The sequence below is a fragment of the Panthera leo genome, chromosome B4 (genome assembly GCF_018350215.1).
Source record: "Panthera leo isolate Ple1 chromosome B4, P.leo_Ple1_pat1.1, whole genome shotgun sequence".
Classification (NCBI taxonomy): Eukaryota; Metazoa; Chordata; class Mammalia; order Carnivora; family Felidae; genus Panthera; species Panthera leo.
The window spans coordinates 77,336,541-77,359,879 of NC_056685.1; the positions used below are offsets into that span (position 1 = coordinate 77,336,541).

At 42.8% G+C, this 23,339-nt stretch overlaps 1 protein-coding gene across 12 annotated transcripts in view; it reads right to left on the minus strand.

The window, feature by feature from the left end:
• SLC11A2 (solute carrier family 11 member 2) overlaps positions 1–23,339 on the minus strand; it is a 63,935-nt gene that overhangs the window by 22,458 nt on the left and 18,138 nt on the right. For 4 of the 12 annotated variants that reach the window (XR_006204841.1, XR_006204840.1, XM_042946528.1 and 1 more), the window contains 12 exons: positions 11,110–11,181; positions 9,042–9,190; positions 8,377–8,502; positions 7,388–7,507; positions 5,897–6,003; positions 5,295–5,365; positions 5,124–5,191; positions 3,650–3,805; positions 2,833–2,991; positions 1,930–2,016; positions 853–972; positions 559–708 (listed from right to left, as the gene is read on the minus strand). Coding sequence is in view for 10 of the 12 variants with exons in the window: in XM_042946528.1 (XP_042802462.1) it covers positions 559–708; positions 853–972; positions 1,930–2,016; positions 2,833–2,991; positions 3,650–3,805; positions 5,124–5,191; positions 5,295–5,365; positions 5,897–6,003; positions 7,388–7,507; positions 8,377–8,502; positions 9,042–9,190; positions 11,110–11,181 (1,385 nt within the window). In the remaining 2 variants the exon portion in view is untranslated. The other 8 variants (XM_042946535.1, XM_042946532.1, XM_042946536.1 and 5 more) reach the window with 8 other exon arrangements.

Here is a 23,339-nt window from a genome sequence, read left to right on the forward strand (position 1 = left end):
GGGGAGGGGCAGAGAGAAGAAGAGACAGAATCTCAAGCAAGATCTGCACTGTCAGTGCAGAGCCAGATGCAGGGCTCAAACTCATGAATTGTGAGATCGTGACCTGAGCTGAGGTTAAGAGTCTGACGCTTCACTGACTGTACCACCCAGGGACCCTAAAAGCTTTCATTTATGCATTTATTTATTTATTTTTGTTTGTTTGTTTGTTTATTTTTGAGAGCAAGTGGGGGAGGCGCAGAGGGAGAGGGAGACAGAGAATCCCAATCAGGCTCTGCGCTATCAGCACAGAGCTTGACTAGGGGCTCAAGTCCATGAACGGTGATATCATGACCTGAGTTCAAGTCAAGAGTTGGATGCTTAACCGAATGAACCACCCAGGCATCCCTAAAAGGTTTTTAGATACCGGGATTCCATACATTTACTGCAGACCAAGACTCTGCCTCTTTCTTCCTCTCAATTTCCCCCAGCACCCAGCCCTATACACTCAGTACCTAGGGACAGCAATATACAATGCTGCCTGATTAAATGGAATGGGAGTTTCCTCAGCTCCTTCCTTACCTGTAAGCTCTGCAGAACATTCAGGAAGTCATTCATCCCTGTTAGATGCTCTACATCCTGGAAGATGGCAACAAGCAGAGTGGGGATGATGGCAATAGAGCGGGTCAGAATCACTCGGGCAAAGCGTGACCACTTTAGGTTCAGGAATCCCTGGAAGAAAACACAGCAGGATGAATGTCTAGAATAGGAAACAGAGAGAGGTCTGGGAAGCCCTTAGAAACATGGGAGTAAGAAGAAGTAACAAAAGGACAATGTTTTCTTCCTCTAATGTATACCAGTCACAACAGCACATACCTCCATGACGAACTGGCCAGAATAGGTTCCTGTCATGGTAGAGCTCTGCCCTGCAGCCAGGATCCCCACTGCCCAGATGTAGAGTGCAGCAGGCCCAAAGTAACATCCCAGTACAACACCCTGGGAGAAGCAGGGAAGAAAGATGTTTGTGTCAATGATCTGCTTAGACAACACCCAAAACAGAATTCCTCTGCAGCATTTCTCCCTCTTCCTTCCTATGTACCAATCTACACCAAGTGCTGTGCTGGGAACTACCCCAGAAGCTACACTCAGGACCTGTCCTCACTTCAGAGGCCCTCAACCTAAATTTTCCTGGATATTCCTTCATTCCTCTACCTCTTCTCCAAGTTCTTAAAGGCTTCGTCTTCAACATAGATTTTAAATATGTGAGAAAAAAAAAAAAGTCTATACCACATTTCTCAAATTATATTACTTAACACACTATTCTAGAAGATAACAACAGGAGTGAAGAAAAAGGTCAAATAAATTTGGGAAGTGCTACATAAGCTATGTGTTCTACTCTTGGAGGTTCGTAATGTAACCAACATAAAAGGGACTGAGAGGTCCCAATAAAGAATACTTCATCAGAAACACTTTCTTCAGTCTCCCCCAATAAATATCCTATAAAAAGGGGTGCCTGGGTGGTTCAGTCGGTTGGGCATCCAACTTTAGCTTCATGATCTCGCGGTTTGTGAGTTTGAGCCCCATGTCAGGCTTGCCACTATCAGTGCAGAGCCTCTGTCCCCAACCCCCTCTCTCTGCCTCTCCCCTGCTCACTCGCACGCACTCTCTGCCTCTAAATAAAAAACTTTAAAAAGAAATTTTTAAAAATCCTATAAAACAATATACTACCAGCATAACTCTGGGAATGGCTGATACTGTTCATCTTTATCTTTCAGCTTATCCTCTATTCCCTCCCATGTAATCCAAAAATGCTTGTCTGACTTCTAGACCTCTGAAATAAATGGCACTCCGGAGAAGATATATTCAGTTCTGAAGTGAACCCACAGAAAAGACCAGATACTATTCCAAGAATATTGATTCAGGAGCAATCATCACAGATCTGAATAGGTTTACCCCTTTGTAGATGTCCACAGCCAGTGTCGAGTTATCGTCAGGAAAGAGGCTAGTGTGCGGACTGCTGGCATTTCTACAGACTGCAACCTGGAATGCAAGCAGTTTAGGAGCAACTTTTATTTTTGAGGCAAGGACCAGATCAGAAGAACTCTCCAGCAAATCACAAACTACACGTCATACTCAAGTCATCTATGAGACCTAGGGTGGAGGTAAGACACCGGATACAGGTTGTAAAGGGAGCAGAGACTGGCACCAATGTCACGTGTGGTCTTCTTCCATAATCTTTCTACACCCCCATGCCATCAAAAATATTTACCGAGTGAAGAGTGTGCATGGTAATACGTGAATGCTGGCTCACTTTAAGCGATGACAGGAGGAGAGGACCCCTAAGAAACAGGAGAGGACTCCTGAGTCAAAGCAGAGCCAGAAGTCTGAGTTCCTATAGACAGGCAATCAGGAATCAAGACGACAGAGAATTCAAAATGCAAAAGAGTGAGAAAAAAAAAATGCCAAAGAGTGTATCTTAGGCGGTTTCTGTTTTCTGTTTGTTGACTCCTCCCCACTTGTCCTCATCACCAAATGGCAGGACTGGCAAGCAGGCTGGCAGTTGATAAACAGGAAACAAAAGGGGATGACAAAGAGCCAAACTGACACGAAGCCACTAACAGCAACATGAGGCAATCTTTAATCTGAGGCAAGCTCTCTTCTGTGCCAAAAGATGGGAAAAATGGGTCTAGGCTTAGTCTGCCCCCAGACTCCAGACCCTAACTACTGCAGTGATTAGGGGGCAGCCCTGAGGTTGGAGATCTGTTTCCCCTGAGCTTCAAGTCACTGTCATTCTGCCTACCCCACTCCTTCACTTATCCTCACATTCACTACCATTCACGACCCTGGCTTACTCACCACCTGGTCGTTGGTTTTTTCAAAAAATGCTTCGGCAAAGACGGAGACGACAAAGACGTTGATGATGAAGGAAACAAAGAGAGCAATGCAGGATTCAATGAAAAAGTACTTATTAGCTTCTCGTACCTCCTGCTTATTGGCTCGGTTTACCTGTCTGGACTAGAGAGAGGACAGCAGTAGTCGTTAATTAGTTAGAACAAGTCTCCTCGTACGTAATATTGCATGAGTTTGGAGTCAGAGGAAAGATGCAGAGGGCAAAACAACTGACCATATGAAATGTGAGAAAACTCACTTTAACATCCTAGTTCATGAAGTGAGTAAGAACTTCGTGACACTTTGACAACGTTGGGCATGCCCCAAACAGGAAATGATGACTATGAGCTCTCAGTTATTGTGGCCAGAAGAACCACTGACATACAAAAACAACCTGATTTTCAGTCCTAATAACTTTAATTATAAAGGTCTCTGAAACCTCCCAGCGAACTACTGTAGAAGACTGACTGAGAAAAGCTTTGTTGGGTACTTTACTTCTGATCTCCTCACGGTCACTCAGACTTTTGAGATTCAAACACAAGAGACTTGGTGTACTTTTGGACCTTTTAGGTAGAACTTTAGTCCCAGTTTTTCCGTGGGGTCGCTTATTTCTGGTCATCTTTGTGATAAAAACAGTCTGAGTGTGTGGAGTTTATAAACACCCAACTGTGGAAAAATACTTCTCTCCTTTAGGGCTCTAACAGTTTTAAACTATGCGTGTGTCCCTTGCAACTGAAGGAACCATCAACTACCTGGGGGGCATGGAGATAAGGGCCATGCTCACCTTGACTAAGGCAGAATGCAGGTACATATTGTGTGGCATGATGACAGCTCCCACGATGCCCACAGCCTGCTCGATCTGTGGGGTGTGACAGCCTGGACAGGATGGCAGGAACATGCCCTTGAGTACCTGGCTCTGGCTGGGTTTCACTGTAACATACTATATGCCAACATAACAACTATTAGGATATGAGACCGGGGGAGTAACACAGTACTAGGAAACACTCAGCATCCATTGTTCCTTATAATACTTTCTTCAACAACTACCTGGAATAATGAGGAACACAGAACCATTAGGAAACCAAGAAGCATAAGAGGGGCTTGCTGCCAGAGGTCTGAGAATTCAGGACTGGGGTACCCAGACACTTTACATCACATTTTAAATATACAAAGTAGATGTGTGGAGAATGTAATTAATATTCTAAAGAAACAGTCAGCAGCTGCTAAGGGCCTCACTGATAGCAGCTTCACAATCACTCCTGGGAGACAGACCCAAGAATATAGTCAATTCTTGATTACCCACACTCATGCCTCTATTCACCTATGTTTATCTAAAAATCACTTATGTTTGCCACTAACGTATGCTGAGACTCATTGATAAATACTTCCCATACATACTTTTTCCTGGTTCCGCATTTCTCTTGGAAGCCTTAGACTAACCTATTGCATAATCTATTCACAGATTAGATACACTTTTCCAAGTTTAGTGAGGCCATTAAGCAAAAATCAGTTTATAACAATTGAACATAGGGGCGCCCAGGTGGCTCAGTTGGGTAAACATCCAACTCTTGATTTCGGCTTAGGCCATGATCTTAAGGTTCATGAGATCAAGCCCCAAGTGGGGCTCTGGGCTGACAGGGTGGGTGGAGCTTGCTTGGGATTCTCTCTCTCCCTCTCTTTCTGCCCCTCCCCTGCTCACGTGTACACGGACACTTTCTCTCTCTCTCTCTCAAAATAAATAAATATTTAAAAAAAACAATTGGACACAGAAAGGTACTATTACTGCATAAAACGGTACTGATTCCTAGGAGCAGCTGGGTTGGGGCACAAAGCAGGAAACGTCGGCTATACCCCTTAAGAGTTCATTAACTGTTGTAATACAAAGAAAGTTCAAGCTGCAGTTGGTATAAGCCAATATAAGTAAAACCCCTCCAAGTTCACAGCCAGGAATAACCCTGCTTCCTCCCTAGCCCTCTCCCAGCATGCTCTATTGTTGGGATGGCCAACTTGGAACCAGAGAGTCTAGTCTAGGAAGTCCTAAAAAATCTAGTCACTTTTGAACTAGGAGCGCCAGCAGGCCTTCCTGGAGACTAGCCTTTGCTACAGATCCTATTCCTTCAAAACTGGCCTAGACTGAATTGGCTTTTTGTTAATGCATGGGATACAACTAAACCATCCTAGCATTATATGATTGTAAATAAAAGGCAAAAAAATCTTTCCTTTGTTGTAAAAGCTAACGAACAGCCTATAATACTTGCCTCATATCCAAATGTGAGGGCCATAATAGTGATGAGAAAGCCAAAAAATGCTTCTAGCTTCCGTAAGCCTAAAAGGGAAAATGCAGCAGTGAGCTCACAGAAGGCAGACTTCTCCATCAGCTACATGATGGAAAGTAGATTCTTTGACCCCTCCATTCCCACTCTCCTTACCGTACTTGTCCAAAAAGAGAAATACAAAGGTATCTGCAATGGTGATGAGAACTCCACCCCATAGAGGAACCCTAGGTCAGAGGTAAGAAATGGAGATTAAAAGAAAGAAAGAAAACATTGAGAAACACTTTCTCTCCAACAGATCTCCAGATATACAATACTTGGAGAAGCAAGGGCTTGGGGGAGAGGCGACAGTGGTGGGAGGTCAGGCCTTGGGTAGTTTAGGATCACAGCACCAACTGAATTAATTACATTCATTCCAACACTGATGGTCTACTAAGTCAGACATTTCAGATACACAGCTGAAAAGTATAGGTCTTACCCCTCTAGGAGCTCACTGTCTAGTGGGATAAGCTGATATACAGATAAATAATTGTAACACACAATGTCACATACTATACAATAGTGGGATGTATAACCCAACATGAGAACATGGGACATATAGAGCCTACAGGCTGCTGGGAGAGAAGGTGGCTCCAGAAAGGCTCCACAGAAAAAATAATACTCAAGTTGAATCTTGAAAACTGAAAATGAGTTGGGTGGTTTTTACATTTGTTTTGAAATTTAGCAAAATATTACTCTCTGGAGGAAAACCCCCTCACCTTCCTACAGACAGGAGATTGATGGCAATGGCTGAGCCAATAACTTCTTGCATATCTGAGCCAATGATAGCCAACTCCACCATCAGCCATAGGATAATTCGTGGGACCTAAATACCAAACAGCAGAAAGACATGGCTCTAATTAATCATTTCTAAGAACTTTCCTTAGAGTTTGGAATTCACATCTGGCACTGACCCATCCACAGTCCTTTATAAGCTTTCAGTCTAGGGATGGACTACTGCACCGTGGCCCCCAGCTGGAGAAAGCAAGGGTGTTTCTACGTGGTAGAACCTATGAGCCGAGGTCAGGGCAAGGGCTGATCCTAATTTTTTCTCTTTCCCTTCCACGAGGAACAGAATTTCCATTCATTAATTTCCACTTAATTTCCCGCCTAAAAACAAACTTAAAAGTTTTAGGGGAAGATGAGGATGCTCATATGGTCAAAATACTGTTCAGGAGAGAACAGAAAATGACCACAAGAGAAAATATCTTGACTGTGGCTAAAGAGACAAAACAAAAATGAAAAGGCTGGGGTCATCCTTAATGTAATAATAATACACAAGCAAGTGATAAAGGACAGACATGTAAAGGGACTTAGGGCGAACTGATTGGAATTGAGTGGCATATAAGAGGAAACTAATCTGGTCAAATAATCCAGCTAAAAGACAAATTTAGTTAATACTGGCTAGCAGAGGTCAAGAAAAAAAAAACAAACATACATCTTCAGGTATTGACTATACAAAAAAATTGTCACAAAAAACAACTGTTAAGATACATGAAGAAAAAGAAGCTACAAGAAATTATAAATTACCATGGCTTTTTTGAGAAGCATATATGGGGAAATAAAGCCGATACAGATAGTTTCTCACAGCCATGAAAGGAGATTAAACATTTAGGACAAACCAGAGGCAGATCAGTATCTTATCTAAAGATGAACCTAGGTTAAAACTATCTTCCAGACACAGAGTCCATTCCTGCCTTAGAGAGCAGTGAGAAAGGGCCAAAATGTCCAGAAAAAAGTTGCAGAAGACAGTATAACCTCCAGGGTCATGGTAAATTGAAAAATAATTATTAACAAATCCAAAGATCCTGCCACATGTAGTAAAGTAAAATGAAAAACCTTATTTTTCAAATTGATGACAAAGTCAATCAAAAAAGAAAATATGTATGATAGTAATAAAGATGTATGACTCAAAGTGCTTAGAGCACTCCCACCCCTCCATGGGCTGGGCACTGCAAGATGCCAGAAGGCAGAACGAATGGCAGGTATTTATGCAAACTGAATTTTTCGAAGGAAGATTTCTGGCAAAAAGCGAATCCCAAGTTAAATTCTGAAGTAGAGAAATATGGGTTGGCAGCAAGAGGAACTAAATAATATTCCTTGGGACTCATCCTCAGGGCCCCTGACCGCCAAGCCCTCCGGCCAGCACGTATCACCAGACACACAGGTTCCTATGAGATGAGTAACAAACCGCACACTACATTGCTCACCCTGGGATACTGACGGTGACACACTTCAGCAAGATGCAACCCTGTGACCACTCCCAGTCTAGCTGCAAGGCGCTGGAGTAGGAGCCCCACCATGGTGGCCAACAGAAGAACCCAGAGCAACTAGAAAAGAACAAAATCCCATCATAACACTCATTAGACAACTGGGGTGTTTTTGTTTGGCTGTTTAGCAACATGAATGAGAAATACAACATTCGGGAAAGAGCCCAGATCCAGAATCAAATGACCTGAGTTCTGTATCAGGTTCTGTACATAACCTGCTAGGTCACCTCATACCTTTCTGAGTCTGAGTTTCTCCCACCTACAGTTTCTCGTTTGTTCAAGGAAACTATGTGGAGTAGATAAAACAAAACAAAAATTTAAAACCAAATATGTGTCTAAAATAAATTAAGGGGCACCTGGGTGGCTTGGTCAGTTAAGCATCCGACTCTGGCACAGTACATGATCTCAAGGTTCGTGAGTTTCAGCCCCACATGGGGCTCGTTGCAGATAGCTCAGAGCTTGGAGCCTGCTTTGGATTCTGTCTCCCTCTCTCTCTGCCCTCCTCCGCTGGCGCTCTCTCTCTCTCTCTCTCAAAAATAAATAAACATTAAAAAAAATTTTTTTAATAAATTAAAAAAAAAACAGAAGCGTGACTCAATCAGTTGAGCATCCAACTTCAGCTCGGGTCATGATCTCACAGTTCTTGAGTTTAAGCCCCACATTGAGCTCACTGCTGTTCAGTGAGGAGTATGCTTCAGATCCTTTGTCCCTCTCTCTCTGCCCCTCACCCACTCCCATTTTCTCAAAAATAAATAAACATTAAAAAAAAAAAAAGCAGATGGTGGAAAGTACTTTTCACCTAAGCATTACTGCCAATAAAGTATTTGCATGTAACTCCCGAGGCTGACATCCGACAGGCATTGTAGGGGGAAAGGATGTGAGGGTGTACTGTGTGTTTAAAAGGGACAGGGGTAAGACCAGATATTCACCTTAAATCCAGCCACCGCTCCAGACTGCAAATCAGACTCGATGTTTCCTGGATCCAAGTAGGCAATACTCATAAGAAAGCCCGGTCCCGTGAAAGCCCAGAGTTTACGAAAGCTAAAACAAGAATACTATACGAGAGAGGAAGACATCAAACGAATTACCACCTCCAAATTACTGATCTAATTTATCTGTTATTTTGTTACATATAAAACAATAATATGAGCTTCATAAGATCGAAAGACTTAGGATGTTGGACACTGCGTGTGTCCAAGTTCAACTTCCATGTTACCCACTTCTTACCAATAAGCTACCTCTTCTCTGTCCAAATAGGAGCCCTTTCTTTACCTGTTCTTTCCATCAATCAGCCTCTCAGTCTAATACCTATCAGTACCCCTATGCCCAATCACTACCTAAATGGGACACTAAAAAAAAAAGAACATGAAATTCATACTTCTAGATCAAAAAATATTCACTAGGTCAACGTGGCAACTGTTTTTCAAGGTCCTCATTTTCCCAAACAGTTTCTACTTATTCTGATTACAAAAGCTGTCTTCAGAGACTGCTTGCCAAAATTAGATGTGAGGCCATTAATCTTGAGTTACCCAGCAGACTTTTCACTCCTAAGTTTTCTCTAAATAAAGTTTTCCTCCAAAGATTTGTCACTAACCTCCTCTTCAGGAATGGCAATCTTCTCATCAAAGTAGGTGGTGAAGGGCTCCTGTGAGTGCCCAGTGGACTGGGAAAGAGATGAGTTACTATAGGCAGGGTTGAGGGTACCAAGACTGGCAGAGTCCCCATGGTCTCCAGAAGCATCATCTAAATTAACAAATTTGAGAAGAAATGAAAATGAACAAAATACACTGACAACTCATCCTTAGTAACTTTTAAATTAAATCTTTTAATACCTAAATGCACAAGACCAAGCTGACTCTACTCAATTTATTTCTAATATTTTATTTATATTTTTAATAAACTAATTCCTTTCTTAAAAGTTTATTTATTTTGAGAAAGAGAGCACCAGTGAGGGAGGGGCAGAGAAAGAGGGTGAGAGAGAGAACCTCAAGCAGGCTCCATGCTGGCAGCACAGAGCCCAATGCAGGGCTCAAACTCACGAACCGTGATATCATGACCTGAGTCAAAGTCAAGAGTCAAATGCTTAACTACTGAGCCACCCAGGCGCCCAAAATAAATGAATTCTTTAATAGGCGATATATTCACAGGGATGGAAATTCAGGAAATAAAAAAAGCTTATGGTAACAAACCTCCCTCTCACCCCTCTTCCCCAGTCACTCAGCTCTCGATCAGTTTTAACACTCTTCTTGCAATGGTTTTCCTACTTTCACACTTCTATATTCCCAGGTAGCAATTTTTAGAACCACTCCATTTTCTTCTAAAAACACGGATGTCTAGGGCTCAAAATATAACATTCCCAGGCTGGTAAAACCTAAAATCTTAACTTTTAGAAGAAAGGAACTAAGTCTGTCTAGTTCTGTCTCCAACCCATCATTTGGTAGGACTTACTCAAAGAATCATCCTTGGACATTATACCTCTGTCAGGCTTCTCAATAAATGTGGAAGTTGAAAAATCCTGCCACAGTTCAAGCTAAAATCTGAACCTGCAGGAAAGCCACCAAGCAGGAACCCTTTGCCTCCTGACTACAGTCTGCAGTGAAGAGCTTTGGGTCACGGGGTGTGGGCACCCTTGTGATAGGAGGTCTCATCTTAGACTGGTAATCAGTGTTTCCCTGAGTCCTGCATTTCGCAGTTAATCTTAAGTGCTGGGAAGGGGAGGGTCTGGAAGAAAAGGGCTAATCTGCCAGAAGGACACAAAGCCTAGTTTGGTAGCCATCAAATGGCTATTTTGAACCACAGAGCTCTCTAATGTTAGGGTTTCCAAGAAATCCTTGCAACCTCCAATTAGAAAAACAAAAGCTTTCTTTCTATAAGGAGCTGACCCACTTGAGGTGAAGTGGCCCTGAATTAATGAAGATATTTAAAGAAAAGGAATGAAAATTCTACAGGGGACATTTAGAATTCGGAAGGATTAGAGCACTCAAGAAGCTCTAATGGAATACACAGTTAAAGGTGTTTGCTCGGTATTTTATTGCTCCTCACGTTAAGTATCTGCAGTGCTGTGAAAAGCCAAAGCATTCTAAAGAATTTTATGCCAGGTCTGTGATTAATACTGCCCTTGCAAGCATTACTGCTATAGAAACCAAACTTGTAGCTAATCTTGGCTCATCTCAGGATTGGAAATAAGACAGGAGACAGATCTCTCTAGTTATAAATCCATTTTCATTTACAGCCTAAATCAGCAGATGGTGACTGGATCGGACCTGATTGGAGCAGGTCTCTGTGATGATACTGTTGGCTAGGGAAGCGGAGTTAAGGACAGTTTTTGTTACCACAGATGACAAGAAGGAAAATATGGTCAATTTCTGTTACTGATTTCAACCTAATTCCAGGGCGCCTGGGTGGCTCAATTGGTTAAGCGTCTGACTTCAGCTCAGGTCATGATCTCATGGTTCGTGGGTTCGAGTCCCTCATCGGGCTCTGTGCTGACAGCTCAGAGCCTGGAGCCTGCTTCAGATTGTGTGTCTCCCTCTCTTTCTGCCCCTCTCCCATTCATGCTTTGTCTCTCTCTCTTTCAAAAATAAGCATTAAAAAAATTAAAATAAAAAAAATAAACTTAGTTCCAAATAAAAATCAGACAATAACACAAAGCTGTAAATTACCATCTGGCATCTTCTGTTCAGGACCCAATACCATGGTGGATGACTGAGTGTCCAAGTTCTTAGAATAGGATTCTGAAATGGAGAAAAGGAAGAGAGGAATCAGCAAGAACAAACTAAAAGTTTAGAACCAGCATTTTGTTACTCTGTACAACTGATCCCGTATTATATGAAAAGAATCCTTCTACTGAATTAGATAACCTTGAAAATAATCAGTTTTCAGAGTATGATTGAGATATTTAATAAAAATATAAAAGTCTTGCTAATAAGACTTCTAAGCCAAACTGAAGCAAAAGGTGTTTCAGGGAAATAGGCAAATACTTTTTAATAAGCATCCACAGAGAGGCTGCTAGGCGATTCCCCAGTTTCTGCCCTTTGCTTCCAGATTAACTCAAATATTTAAAACCAGATTGGTCCCCCTGCCTTTTACAAGTTTTTTATTTTAATTTTTTTTAATGTTTATTTATTTTTGAGACAGAAAGAGACAGAGAATGAACGGGGGAGGATCTATTTATTTTTGAGACAGAAAGAGACAGAGAATGAACGGGGGAGGGTCAGAGAGAGAGGGAGACACAGAATCTGAAGCACGTTCCAGGCTCGGAGCTGTCAGCACAGAGCCTGACGCGGGGCTCGAACTCATGGACGATGAGATCATGACCTGAGCTGAAGTCGGACGTTTAACCAACTGAGCCACCCAGGCGCCCCAAAAGACAAAGATCTGTAACCCTTTTTGATCTAGGAAACAATTTAAGCTCATGCTTCAATTTTCTGAGAAGGGGGGAGAAAAGGAGGGCCATTATTCCCCAGGCTCATATTTCCCTGAGGAGAGAGAGAGTTCTACGACATTTCTCATTCCCTAACCCTTCAACAACCGGGAGCAGAAACTAATCACCATGGCCTTCCCTTCTTGGGCTCTCAGGGAAAGATGAGGTACCAGGAGGAGTAGGCACAGTCTGCATGATGCCAGAACTTCTCTCTGGCCTGCAAGGCCCAGGTGGGGGTCGGGGGACGGCGGGATGAGTGGTTGTCCCAGAGGTCCAGCATCCTGTTGGGTTAAGTTTAACTGGGGAGAGGGGAAGATGGTTGTAAGCTCATCTAGCCACAGATCTATGGAGTATTCTCCAGTCAACCCCACCAATCAGGATGATTTTTTAACATTTTGATCTGCTGATTAAGGAATTTATTTCTCAGTTGATTTCAAATTTAGAAGGAGAAAGACAAGGCAATATTTATTGTTTTCAAAAAAAATTTTTTTAATGTTTATTTCTGAGACAGAGAGAGAGCATGAGCAGGGGAGGGGCAGAGAGAGAGAGAGAGAAAGAGAGAAAGAGAGATACAGAATCCGAAGCAGGCTCCAGGCTCCGAGCGGTCAGCACAGAGCCTGACACAGGGCTCGAACTCACAAACTGCGAGATCACGACCTGATCACGAGCCAAAGTCGGCCACTCAACCAACTGAGCCACCCAGGTGCCCTAAGGCAATATTTATTGTTAACCCTAACCCCCACTTAAATCCCAATAAAAACTATCCTCCTAAAAAGTTATAAAGCCTCTCCTTAGATATCTTTTACTGTATAAAGTCTTCATCTCTCTTGTCCCTTGTTCCTATCTGAACATTCCTCTACTTTCTTTTTTACATAATCTATCTACCAACATATTCTGTACCTATTTTAAAGAATTACAGAATTCAGACCTGAAAGGTTTTAGGTTTCATCTATCTTCCCGATGTAAAACATACTACCACTTACAAATTTGGAAAACATAACCTTTTACCTCTATAATCACCAATATCAAGTATTTTGTTGCAATGGACAACTAGCCATGTCCCTCCTATCAGGTTTTAAGACACCAGATGTCGAAAAACCAGCCAACAGATGCCAGTAATACTGATGATATTCAAACCCTCTTTAGCACCTCATCTAAATGAGATTTACATAGCTGACCATTCAGAGTAGCAGTAGCCACTTGGATTCCAATCACAGCACAGCCCTTTGGCCCCATCCAGAGCCTTTTTATTTTACATAGAATTCTAAGAAGCTAGGTTACCAGGTTATCCTAACCCATCATAAATTAGGCACTGCAAATCAGCTTTGGGACTATGGCTCTTACGGGAAAAGGTTCTGGGCCACTTGGTGTGAGGTAAAGAGCCCTTCTTTATACTTTGATCAACTCTGAGAACATTATTATTACTTAAAATTATGTTATTAATATTTTATTATGTATTATGTTATTATCAAGAATAACTCAACTGGGGCGCCTGGGTGGCGCAGTCGGTTAAGCGTCCGACTTCAGCCAGGTCACGATCTCGCGGTCCGTGAGTTCGAGCCCCGCGTCAGGCTCTGGGCTGATGGCTCGGAGCCTGGAGCCTGTTTCCGATTCTGTGTCTCCCTCTCTCTCTGCCCCTCCCCCGTTCATGCTCTGTCTCTCTCTGTCCCAAAAATAAATAAAAAACGTTGAAAGAAAAAAAAAAAAAAAAAAAAAGAATAACTCAACTTTCTTCCAATGTGGCCCCACTCACCAAGAACTGACTAAATTAGATTACTTTTATAGTGATAACTGAGAGCCTCTTTAAGGCACAGAATTGTTTAATGCATCTGGTGAAATTTTCTCCCCAAAATAAGCTTTTAAATTAAATTCTGAGAACAAACAATTCAGATAGTACTCTGTTTTTCCCCAAGCCTACAGTCTACAAAGGTGATAAATAATTTTAGACAGAACTATTTCATGATAAAATTTTTTACAATTGTTATTTGTATTCTATGGGACTATTCCTATACTAACTACATACAGAGCCAATAAGATACAAGAAGTCTGACCTTCTCTCTGAAATCTCAGGAATGTATTATTTTAAGAAAGGAAAAGAGATTATAGATTCCATTTTTCTCATCAAAACTTGCAGTTAACAAACTAGAAGTTCCACTGTTTCCAGTGTCTACAGAACATAACGAGAGCAGGGAATAGAGAAGGTCAGTTATGCTTGGTATTTAAATCTCCATGAAAATTTAAGATTCATATGGAAGCACTGAGTTAATATTAAGACAGTTTTCCTCCCTAGGACTATGCCACCAGATCATTTCAGTCATTCAACTACATTAATAAAAAGATCAAGTTGAAATATAAGCAACCAGAATCAGTCCAGCAATACTTGGTAATTATGATTAATATACCTTTGATAATATTCTAGCTCACCGCAACCATAAAGCGTCACCTTCTTCCAAAGCCAGTAAGTTTCCTCCTGTCAAACAGCAACAACAGAAAAAATGGCACTCCTGGATACATGTACTATAAACTGTTTTATCCCATTCCTTATCAAAAGTTGTAAGAATGAGGTGCCTGGATGGCTCAGTCGGTTGAGGGTCCAACTCTTGATTTCGGCTCAGGTCATAATCCTGGGGTCGTGAGATAAAGCCCCATGTCAGGCTCCTCACTGAGCATGGAGCCTGCTTGGGATTCTCTCTCTCCCTCTACCACTCTCCAACTTGTGTGTACCCACTCTCTCTCTCTTTCAAGACAAAAAAAGCTGTAAGAATGTTTACAAGTGGGGTGCCCGGCTGGCTTAGTCGGTAGAGCAATAGAGCCACGTGACTCTTGATCTCAGGGTCATAAGTTCAAGTGCCACATTGGGGTCATGAGTTCAAGCCCCACATGAGATCAAGCCCCACAGAGATTACTTTCAAACAAATGTTTTACAAGATAAAAAGGCTAATAAAATTACATTTTCTGTCTCAAATGTTAAAAGCACCCTTTGACCCAGCAATTCTGTTTCTAAGAATGTATCCTAAAGAAACACTCATACAAGGAAGTATGTGCAAGGAAATTTCCTGTAACGCTGTTTGTAGTATCAATAGACTAAAAACAACCTTGATATCAGTCAAAGGCTGGTTAAATAGACTATGTACATTCACAGGATAGAATGCCATGCAGCTATTATAATAGAGCATATCTAATTGTACTGATAGGAGACAATCTCCAAGATATGTTTTCAAGTAAAAAATCCAATTTATAGACAGTATGGAATCATTTATATGGCAAGAAGAAAAAAAGAGGAGGGATGATAATATACATACGTACATGTATGGGCTATCTCTCAAGGACATACCAAAAACTAATAATGCTGTCCCCAAGATGAAGGAGTAGGGAAGTACAAACAAGGTCAGGTGAAAGGAAGACCTCTCACTGAATATACACCATATACCATTTTGCACTTAAAAAAAAAAATCATTTTGTCATGTACTTGTACCATTTATTTATTTTTTAATGCAAAAGTCCTATGGATTCACTCAGCTTCCAAACAAATACTTTCAGAATGTGTAGATGAACTCTGACTGACAAAACTTCTGTAATGGATAATCAGAGATCTGCAGCTGTCCAGCTGGCAGGCATATAATATACTATCTTAAGCTTAACTTATTACTACTTTGTCTTAGTGCCCAAACAGCCATGCTCTGAAATTATGAATTGGGAATTTCACTTGAATGCAAAAATTAGAAGCTGCCTTGTCAGGAATTTCCTGACTCCTTAATTTGGGTATCCCCCCAAACACATACTAGCCATAATCAATTCTGAACATCTTATTAACATTATCTCATGTGTTCTCTTAGCATTCACAAGAACTCTGGAAGAACAGTTAATTTTTTAAAGAACAATTTAGATAGCCCAAATCTGTTTTTAAATTGCCCCCAAGAAAGTATGAAATACTGAATGTTAAAAAACATGTAAGTTAAGGGACGCCTGGGTGGCTCAGCTGGTTAAATATCTGACTCTTGGTTTCAGCTCAGGTCATGATCTCATGGTTCCTGAGATGGAACCGGCCATAAGTTGGGCTCCACACTGACAGTGCGGAGCCTGCTTGGGATTCTCTCTCTTTCTCCCTCTCTCTCTGACCCTCCCCTGCTGGTGCACAAACTCCCTCTCTCAAAATAAATAAATAAACCTGGGCACCTGGGTGGCTCAGTCAGTTAAGCATCTGACTTCAGCGCAGGTCATGATTTCACGGTTTGTGGGTTTGAGCTCTACACTGACAGCTCAGAGCCTGGAGCCTGCTCCGGATTCTGTGTCTCCCTCTCTCTCTGGACCTCCCCTGCTCCCACTCCTCACTTGCTCTCTCTCTCTCAAAAATAAACAAACATAAATAAATACATACATACAAACTATTTCACCGATTTCAGAGTAGTGTTCAATATTGCAAAAGTCTCCCTAAAATTAATTATAAAGTTTAGAGAGTAATGTTTTTGAACATTCCTCTAATTCATCCCTTTTTACCTCCCCTCCCCTCCCCTATATAAATAAAATCAAAGACAGCATTAAGAAGGCAACAAACTCTCATAGAGGGAACCAAAAGTGTTTATATGGAAGCAACTGGCTAAATAAATGTGAACAGGAATGTTTAAAGCTGACTGGCAAAATTCACAAGGTAGTCAGGAATCGCTTTTGCAAAGCATGGAAGGACTGAACATCCCCACCCTGATTTATTTTTTATTTTTATTTTTTTAATTTTTTAAAAATGTTTATTTCGGAGAGAGAGAGAGAGAGAGAGAGAGAAAGAGAGAGAGAGAGCATGAGAAGGGGAGGGGCAGAGAGAGAGGGAGACACAGAATCGGAAGCAGGCCCCAGGCTCTGAGCTGTCAGCACAGAGCGTGACCCACAAACCGTGAGATCATGACCTGAGCTGAAGTCGATGCTCAACTGACTGAGCCACCTAGGCGCTCCTCGCACCCTGATTCAGACCACAGGTGCTGCCCCAAGACCCCCACCAAAGCCCATGTAAGGAGTAACATAACATAGCATAACATAGCACCTAGAGGTATTATGCTAAGTGAAATATGTCAAAGAGGGAAAGACAAATACCATATGATTTCACTTATATGTGGAATCTAAAAAGCAAAACAAACAAATGAAGAATCTCTTAAATACAGAGACCAAACAGATGGTTACCTGAGTGGAGGTGTGAGGGAAGATGGGCAAAATGGGTAACGGGGATTAAGAGGTACAAACTTCCAGGTGGCTGGGTGAGTCAGTCCATTAAGCATCTGACTTCATCTCAGGTCATGATCTCATGGTTTCTGAGTTCAAGTCCTGCACTGGTGAGCTTGAGCCCTGCTTAGGGTGAGCCCCAATTCTCTCCCTCCCTCCCTCTCTGCCCCTCGCTCACTTGCACCCTCTCTCTCTCTCTCTCTCTCAAAAAAAAAAAGTACAAGCTTCCAATTTTAAAATAAATAAGTCATGGAAATGAAAAGGAAAGCATAGGGAATATAGTCAACAATACTGTAATAACATTTCACGGTGGCAGATGGGAGCTCCATGTACCATGGGAAGTGTCCCATAATGTACAGAATTGTCAAATCACTATGTTGTACACCTGATTCTAATGTAACATGATATGTCAACTATGATAATTAATTTTTAAAAAGCCTTGTGAATTTCTAAATTATTCTTGAGGATACAAAGTTTAGAATTTTTTAAATTTAGATGTAAGTGCCTCCTATTTTTCTGTTATGAAAATGAATTTGATAGAAAATGATAAAATGAAGAAAAGACAGGTTGAGACCGATTACACCTACTTCTGTGAAGGAAAAGTGAAAAGTCCCTGTGGTGTTAGTTTAAGAAAAGGCCTGAAAACTCTAATCCTCACTACCTAACTAGAGAATGTCTTCATATTAGAATGTCTTCAGCCAAAGCCACAGAAACACACCCAGTTCACAAAGTACAAACAGTACTCCTATTGTACAATGTGCTTAATACGCATCAGGGCTTCTGTATGTGTGTGTCTCTTTCTCACTCTGGCACGATGGCCATTAAGATACCAGTGTGGACTGTTTTTCATTTTACTGACTTTGTATACTGCAGTAATAATCTCAAAATTGGGATAATCTTGCTTAGTCTCCCAGAGAACCACAATTTCAACTCAACATCAAGTTTGCTGTTTCTCGCTTGAGCTGGACTTCTGAGAATCTGTTTCACAGTTGAAAGAAAAACATGACATTGAGAACACTGAATGACAAAAAAAAAAAGAAGAAAAAAAATGTTAAGCAGCAAGGAGAGAGGGAGTAAGAAATGGGGAGAAAGATAATGAAACTGGCTGCCTGGGTGTCAAAGATGATAACAGCTGGGAGAAATGTGGCCAGGCTGTCCAGAAGTACTGATCTTTCAAAAAATATATCACTCATCAACCAGAGACTTCAGAATTAGAAGGACCTGATACCTACTAGACAGAACACTTTCTCTGCTCATTGCTGAGGGTTAACCAGCTTTCAAACCTCTATGCTCACAAGTCAGGGTCCCTGAAGTCTTACCTCTAGAGACTGTAGCTGGGTCTTTGTTCCTCCCAATTCTCACACAGAGAGCTTCCTCTGATTTCTTCCTAACCAGAAGTAAACAGCAGTGCATTTCCCTTTGGGGGAACCAACCTGGCCTCCCAGCCTGACGCATCTATCCTGCAACTCTACGCTCTGTGAACAATTTCAAACACCCCTTTATATTGAAATAAGAAGGTCAGTATTAAATAAGCCTATACCCACTCATGCCTCAGAAAAATGTTTTGCCCTCACACTTGCATGAGTCATTTTCCTCTGGCAAATGTGAAGAATGATTATTACTAGACTACATTCAATTCATTCATTCCAATGACACATTCTGGCCCCTCGGACGTAGCCTGGCCTTAACAATTTGAGTACATGTTTTCCTCAACACGTCTTTTCTTAAAGTAAAGAAAAATTATATGTACAGACAAATAACACTTACTACAAGATTCTCCAGCTGCACACCTGCCTCCTTCTGCTCTTTGGAACCTGTTTAAAATTTTAATAATTAACTTGCAGCCTTCTCCTTTCATTACCTAGGGGTTTTAGCAGTCACTTGATTACTAGCGATTAATGGGACCAAAACAAAAATAACCCAAACAAGATCACCTACCAGCAATAAGCATAAAGACAAGCCTAAGAACCTCAACTTCCCAATTCAAGGTTTTACTGGAAACTTTGGTCTTCACATTAAAAAATGTAAGTGACTTCAGCCTTAAAATTAAAAGTGGAGGGGCACCTGGGTGGCTCAGTCGGTTAAGCGGCCAACTTCGGCTCAGGTCATGATCTCACGGTCAGTGAGTTCAAGCCCCGCGTCGGGCTCTGTGCTGACAGCTCAGAGCCTGGAGCCTGTTTCAGATTCTGTGTCTCCCTCTCTCTGACCCTCCCCCGTTCATGCTCTGTCTCTCTCTGTCTCAAAAATAAGTAAACGTTAAAAAAAAAAAAAATTAAAAGTGGAAAAGGAACTAGATGATAAGTATATTTTCTATCATTCCTGGCCAACTATTTTATATTCCATTCCCATTTTATTATAGTTTATAATACAAACAATGTTGTATGTTATCCATGATGTCCCTGATGATGTCTGAAGGGTCTTTCTTTGTGTCTCCAGGGGCCCAAAAATGTCAATTGTTAAATATCTGTTTGTTAAATTATCAAAAGAATGAATAGCATCTGATGAGACAAAAGGGGTCTAGCTTTTCCAAAGCCTTATATTCTGCACATTCCAATGCTCCCTGCCTTCTTTTCCAAAATATTTTATTCAGACCACAGAGACTCAGATGATAAGGATGACAACAACATTAGAGCAAAAGGCTTCCTTTTCTGCCTTAAACACTCAACTCTTTGAAGATGCCACTCCCTTTCCTCCTTACTCAAGCACAAGTAAAGAGGTTTCGAGAAGACACCGTCCTCTACCCTCACCAAACCCACATCCAACTTTCAACCCTACAGAAGTACTAAATTGTCTCATTCCAAAGCTAAATAACTGAACGTATACCATCCGTACTTCAGCCAAATCGGGACAGCATACTCTTTTTCACAAATTCGGAGTTTCTCATTTTGTGATTATGCTATGTGTGTAAATAGCAGCTTTCATGGAAGGGGAGAATTGGAAGACAAAACAGTCTTCCATTAGTGCCTTCCAGATAACATCGTGAGAACTTAGGAGAGACTTTTAGGGGCACCTGGGTGGCCCTAAAATCAAGTGTCTGACACTCGATTTCAGCTCAGGTCACGATCTCACAGTTCGTGAATTTGGGCCCTGCATCAGGCTCTGGAGTAGAGCCTGCTTGGGATTCTGTCTCCCTCTCTCTCTCTCTGTCCCTCCCCTCTCAAAATAAATAAACATTAAAAAGAAATTTAAGAAAAAAGAGACAATTTTAAACTCATGGAAAGGGTATAAATCTGTCAGCAGACTGTATTTATGTACATGGGGAGGAGACAAGGAATAAAGACGCCTTTCACTCCACAGCACCCACCCAAAAGATGCTACTTTATGGATACTGTTCTCTAACCTCTAACCTTGACGTCACTGAGTCAAAACTGAAGTAAAACTGCTTAGTAGTTGCTCTGTAGAGTAATCCAAGGAACCACTGCGGATTTCCTAACAGTAAAGTAAGATTAGATTCATACCAAGCTTCCCCATTCATTAACAAGAAGTGTTGCCAGGCTGCCCAGAAATTCCCCTCCGAAGTCCCACAGCCATCCCGGAAACATGAGAAACCAAGTATACTGCAATCATGGCCTTTTTGGTAGTGGATCCAAAATAAACCGTGCCTGGGCCAAGACTGTCAATGAAGTATTTTCCAATGAAAAACTAAACAGCCCAAAAAGTTTTGAGGCTTCGTTTACTCAACACAGCTGTCACAGCCATACCTAGAATAGTGATAGTTTCCAACCTTATTTAATGATACAGTAAACACCCAGTAGGAAGCCTCTAATCACCCGGAATTATACTATACCTTCAGGTCAACGTTAACACCAGGGATGGAAAACAAGGGCCTAAGGATTCATTCACAATAGGCTCACACGATTCTGAGCAAAGGGTAAGTTATAAGATCAAAATTCTTTAGACGGGAATCTTTAGCGGAAAGAAGGCACGTGTTAAGTAATAAAAATTCCTACACGCCAAGAACTAAGCACTTCATCTGTATCAACTTATTTTATACTCACTAACAAACCTGTAAGATTTATAGTATCAATTCTCATTTTAAATTCCTGGAGACAAATGAACCAGGAGGCTAAGCAACTTGCTCAAAGGTTTACACAGCCAAGAAGTGGTGCAAACTGGTGGGCCTTCCATTCACAGGAGTCACGGTCAACAGTGTCCCCCCGGTTTCACCGACATTCACTAAAATAATGGCCAGCAAAAGTTTCTGGAAGCCCATTTGCCCTTGCTGCTCCTTCCACAGAATTTCTGCTTTTGCCTTCCACTTTAGAGATATGCCGCGTTCCCTTAACTTCGCAGCACTCTTCTGAAAGCAACAGACAATATGAAAATATGCTCATTTTACACACAGGAAAACTCAATCCCAAGTTCCTCAACTTCTTCCCTAATGATGCTCTTTGAAATCGTCTGGTACATGAGTCGGGGAATTGGGGCGCGGGGGTGGGGGGGGCAGTGGAAAGGAATCCAAAGACGGAATATCGTAGCTTTAAAAGCAGGGATACAAGAAACCGAACAGTCGGAGAGCATCCACCCCACTTCAATACCGTGTGCCCCCTATAAAAGTACCTGGAGCCAGGAAGCGGCACAAAGAGCCCTAAAACCAATCTACACGCGAGTACTCAGCGGCCTGCCCAGGCCCTTCACTCGAAGGCGCTCCATGGATGTCGGCTGCACTAAAGTGATCTTTATTGTTAAAGAGGAGCGGCGGGAGGCCCAGGGAACGGGCGCGGCCCCAGGGCTCCAAAGATAAGAAGTCGGCTGCGGGGACCTTGCCCTGTGCCCGTCGCCTCCTCCGCGGCGTGAAGCGGGTCAGCGCACCCTGGATCACGGGTTCCGGCGCGGCGGCAGGTCCACACGGGGGTTCGGCCATTTCGCCTAGGCCGCGGCGGGGAAGGGACGAGGCCCCACAACCTCAGGCGTTCGCTCCCTGCCCCCACCCCCCGCCCCGCTCTCTGTCTTCCTTCGAATAAGGCGGCTCTGTCTGGCCCCCCGCACCGCCCCTCGCCGTCCCGCATGGCGCCCCGCGTGCCCCATACTGGCCCCGGCGCCTGCTCCCTGGCCCACCCCCGCGCCCTCCCGGCCGGCCTGGGGAAACTGGTGCGGCCGCGTGACCCCTGACCTCGCCCGCCGGTGGCCTTACCGGTTCCGCAGCCACCAGACAGGATGCCCTCGCGCTGGCCGCTCCATATCCCGGGAGCTAGCGCCAAGTCTGCCAACCCCCTACACGCCCCGCGATTGGCCGATAGGACCGCAGTTGCACATTCCTATTGGCTGGACTCCTCGTATTCCCGGTAGCTGCCGGCGCGCGTGGCCAGCTGAGGGCGTCCCGAGGGTCCGCCCACCCCAGGGTCAGCAGGCTGGAGGCGGGGCCACGACGGCCTAGGCTGGAGCTGTTTCTCGCCGAGCCATTGCGAGCGCGGGTCGTGCTCAACTGAGTGTGGATATCGGGGCTCCGGCGGTCCTGCGCCCAGTCCCGGGTCAGATCAATTTCCTACCTCAGTTAGCCGCTGCCTCACATTAGATACTGGCAGTCAAGCCCCCTTTTTTACTGGAGACTTTGTTCAGCGAGGTACAGCTCCACTCCATAAAGTTTAGCCAACCTGGCAGGACCATATGCTCTCGTCCCCAGAGCCACACCATAGTATCTGTTGCTTCACCGAAAGCAACCCACACCCGGGAGGAATCGCGAGACATCAGCTAGTACAGCCAGTTCCACCGCATCAGATGCCCCACTCCCAAGCCTCTGTAATGAATTGTTTTCCTCCATCCTACCTGGCTGGTTTACTTCTTCCTCCAAGCTTTATCTCTGCCTACCTAAAAGCGATCCCGCCCCAGCCCCAACCTCACAACGCCAGCCTTTCCCTGAAGATGATAGCCAGACTAGTGGTGCTTTAGAGGGAAGAAAAATTGTCTGACGAGCCACCCTCATTTTCTACAATGCCCTTTAGAGCTTCCAGAAACATTCTTAGACACCCCCCTACAGCTTACGTTGAAGATAACCAGGCTTATCTAACCAAATTGTAGGCTTAGAGAGGAAAAGAAGCATAAACCCCTCCAACTTCTTTCTCCACGTAAAAAACTGCTAGGAGAAAATTTTATTAGATAGTAAAAAGAGTCCAAGAGAGGAGGAAGGAGAATGAACTGCAAAAAGAAAACTCCAAATCAAGTACAAAGTAAAAATCTCAGGGACAAAAATACTGGGCTGAATATCCTCAGTTACTCTGGAACAGGCTGGTTTCCATACAGAACTTCCCCTAGAGAGAAAAA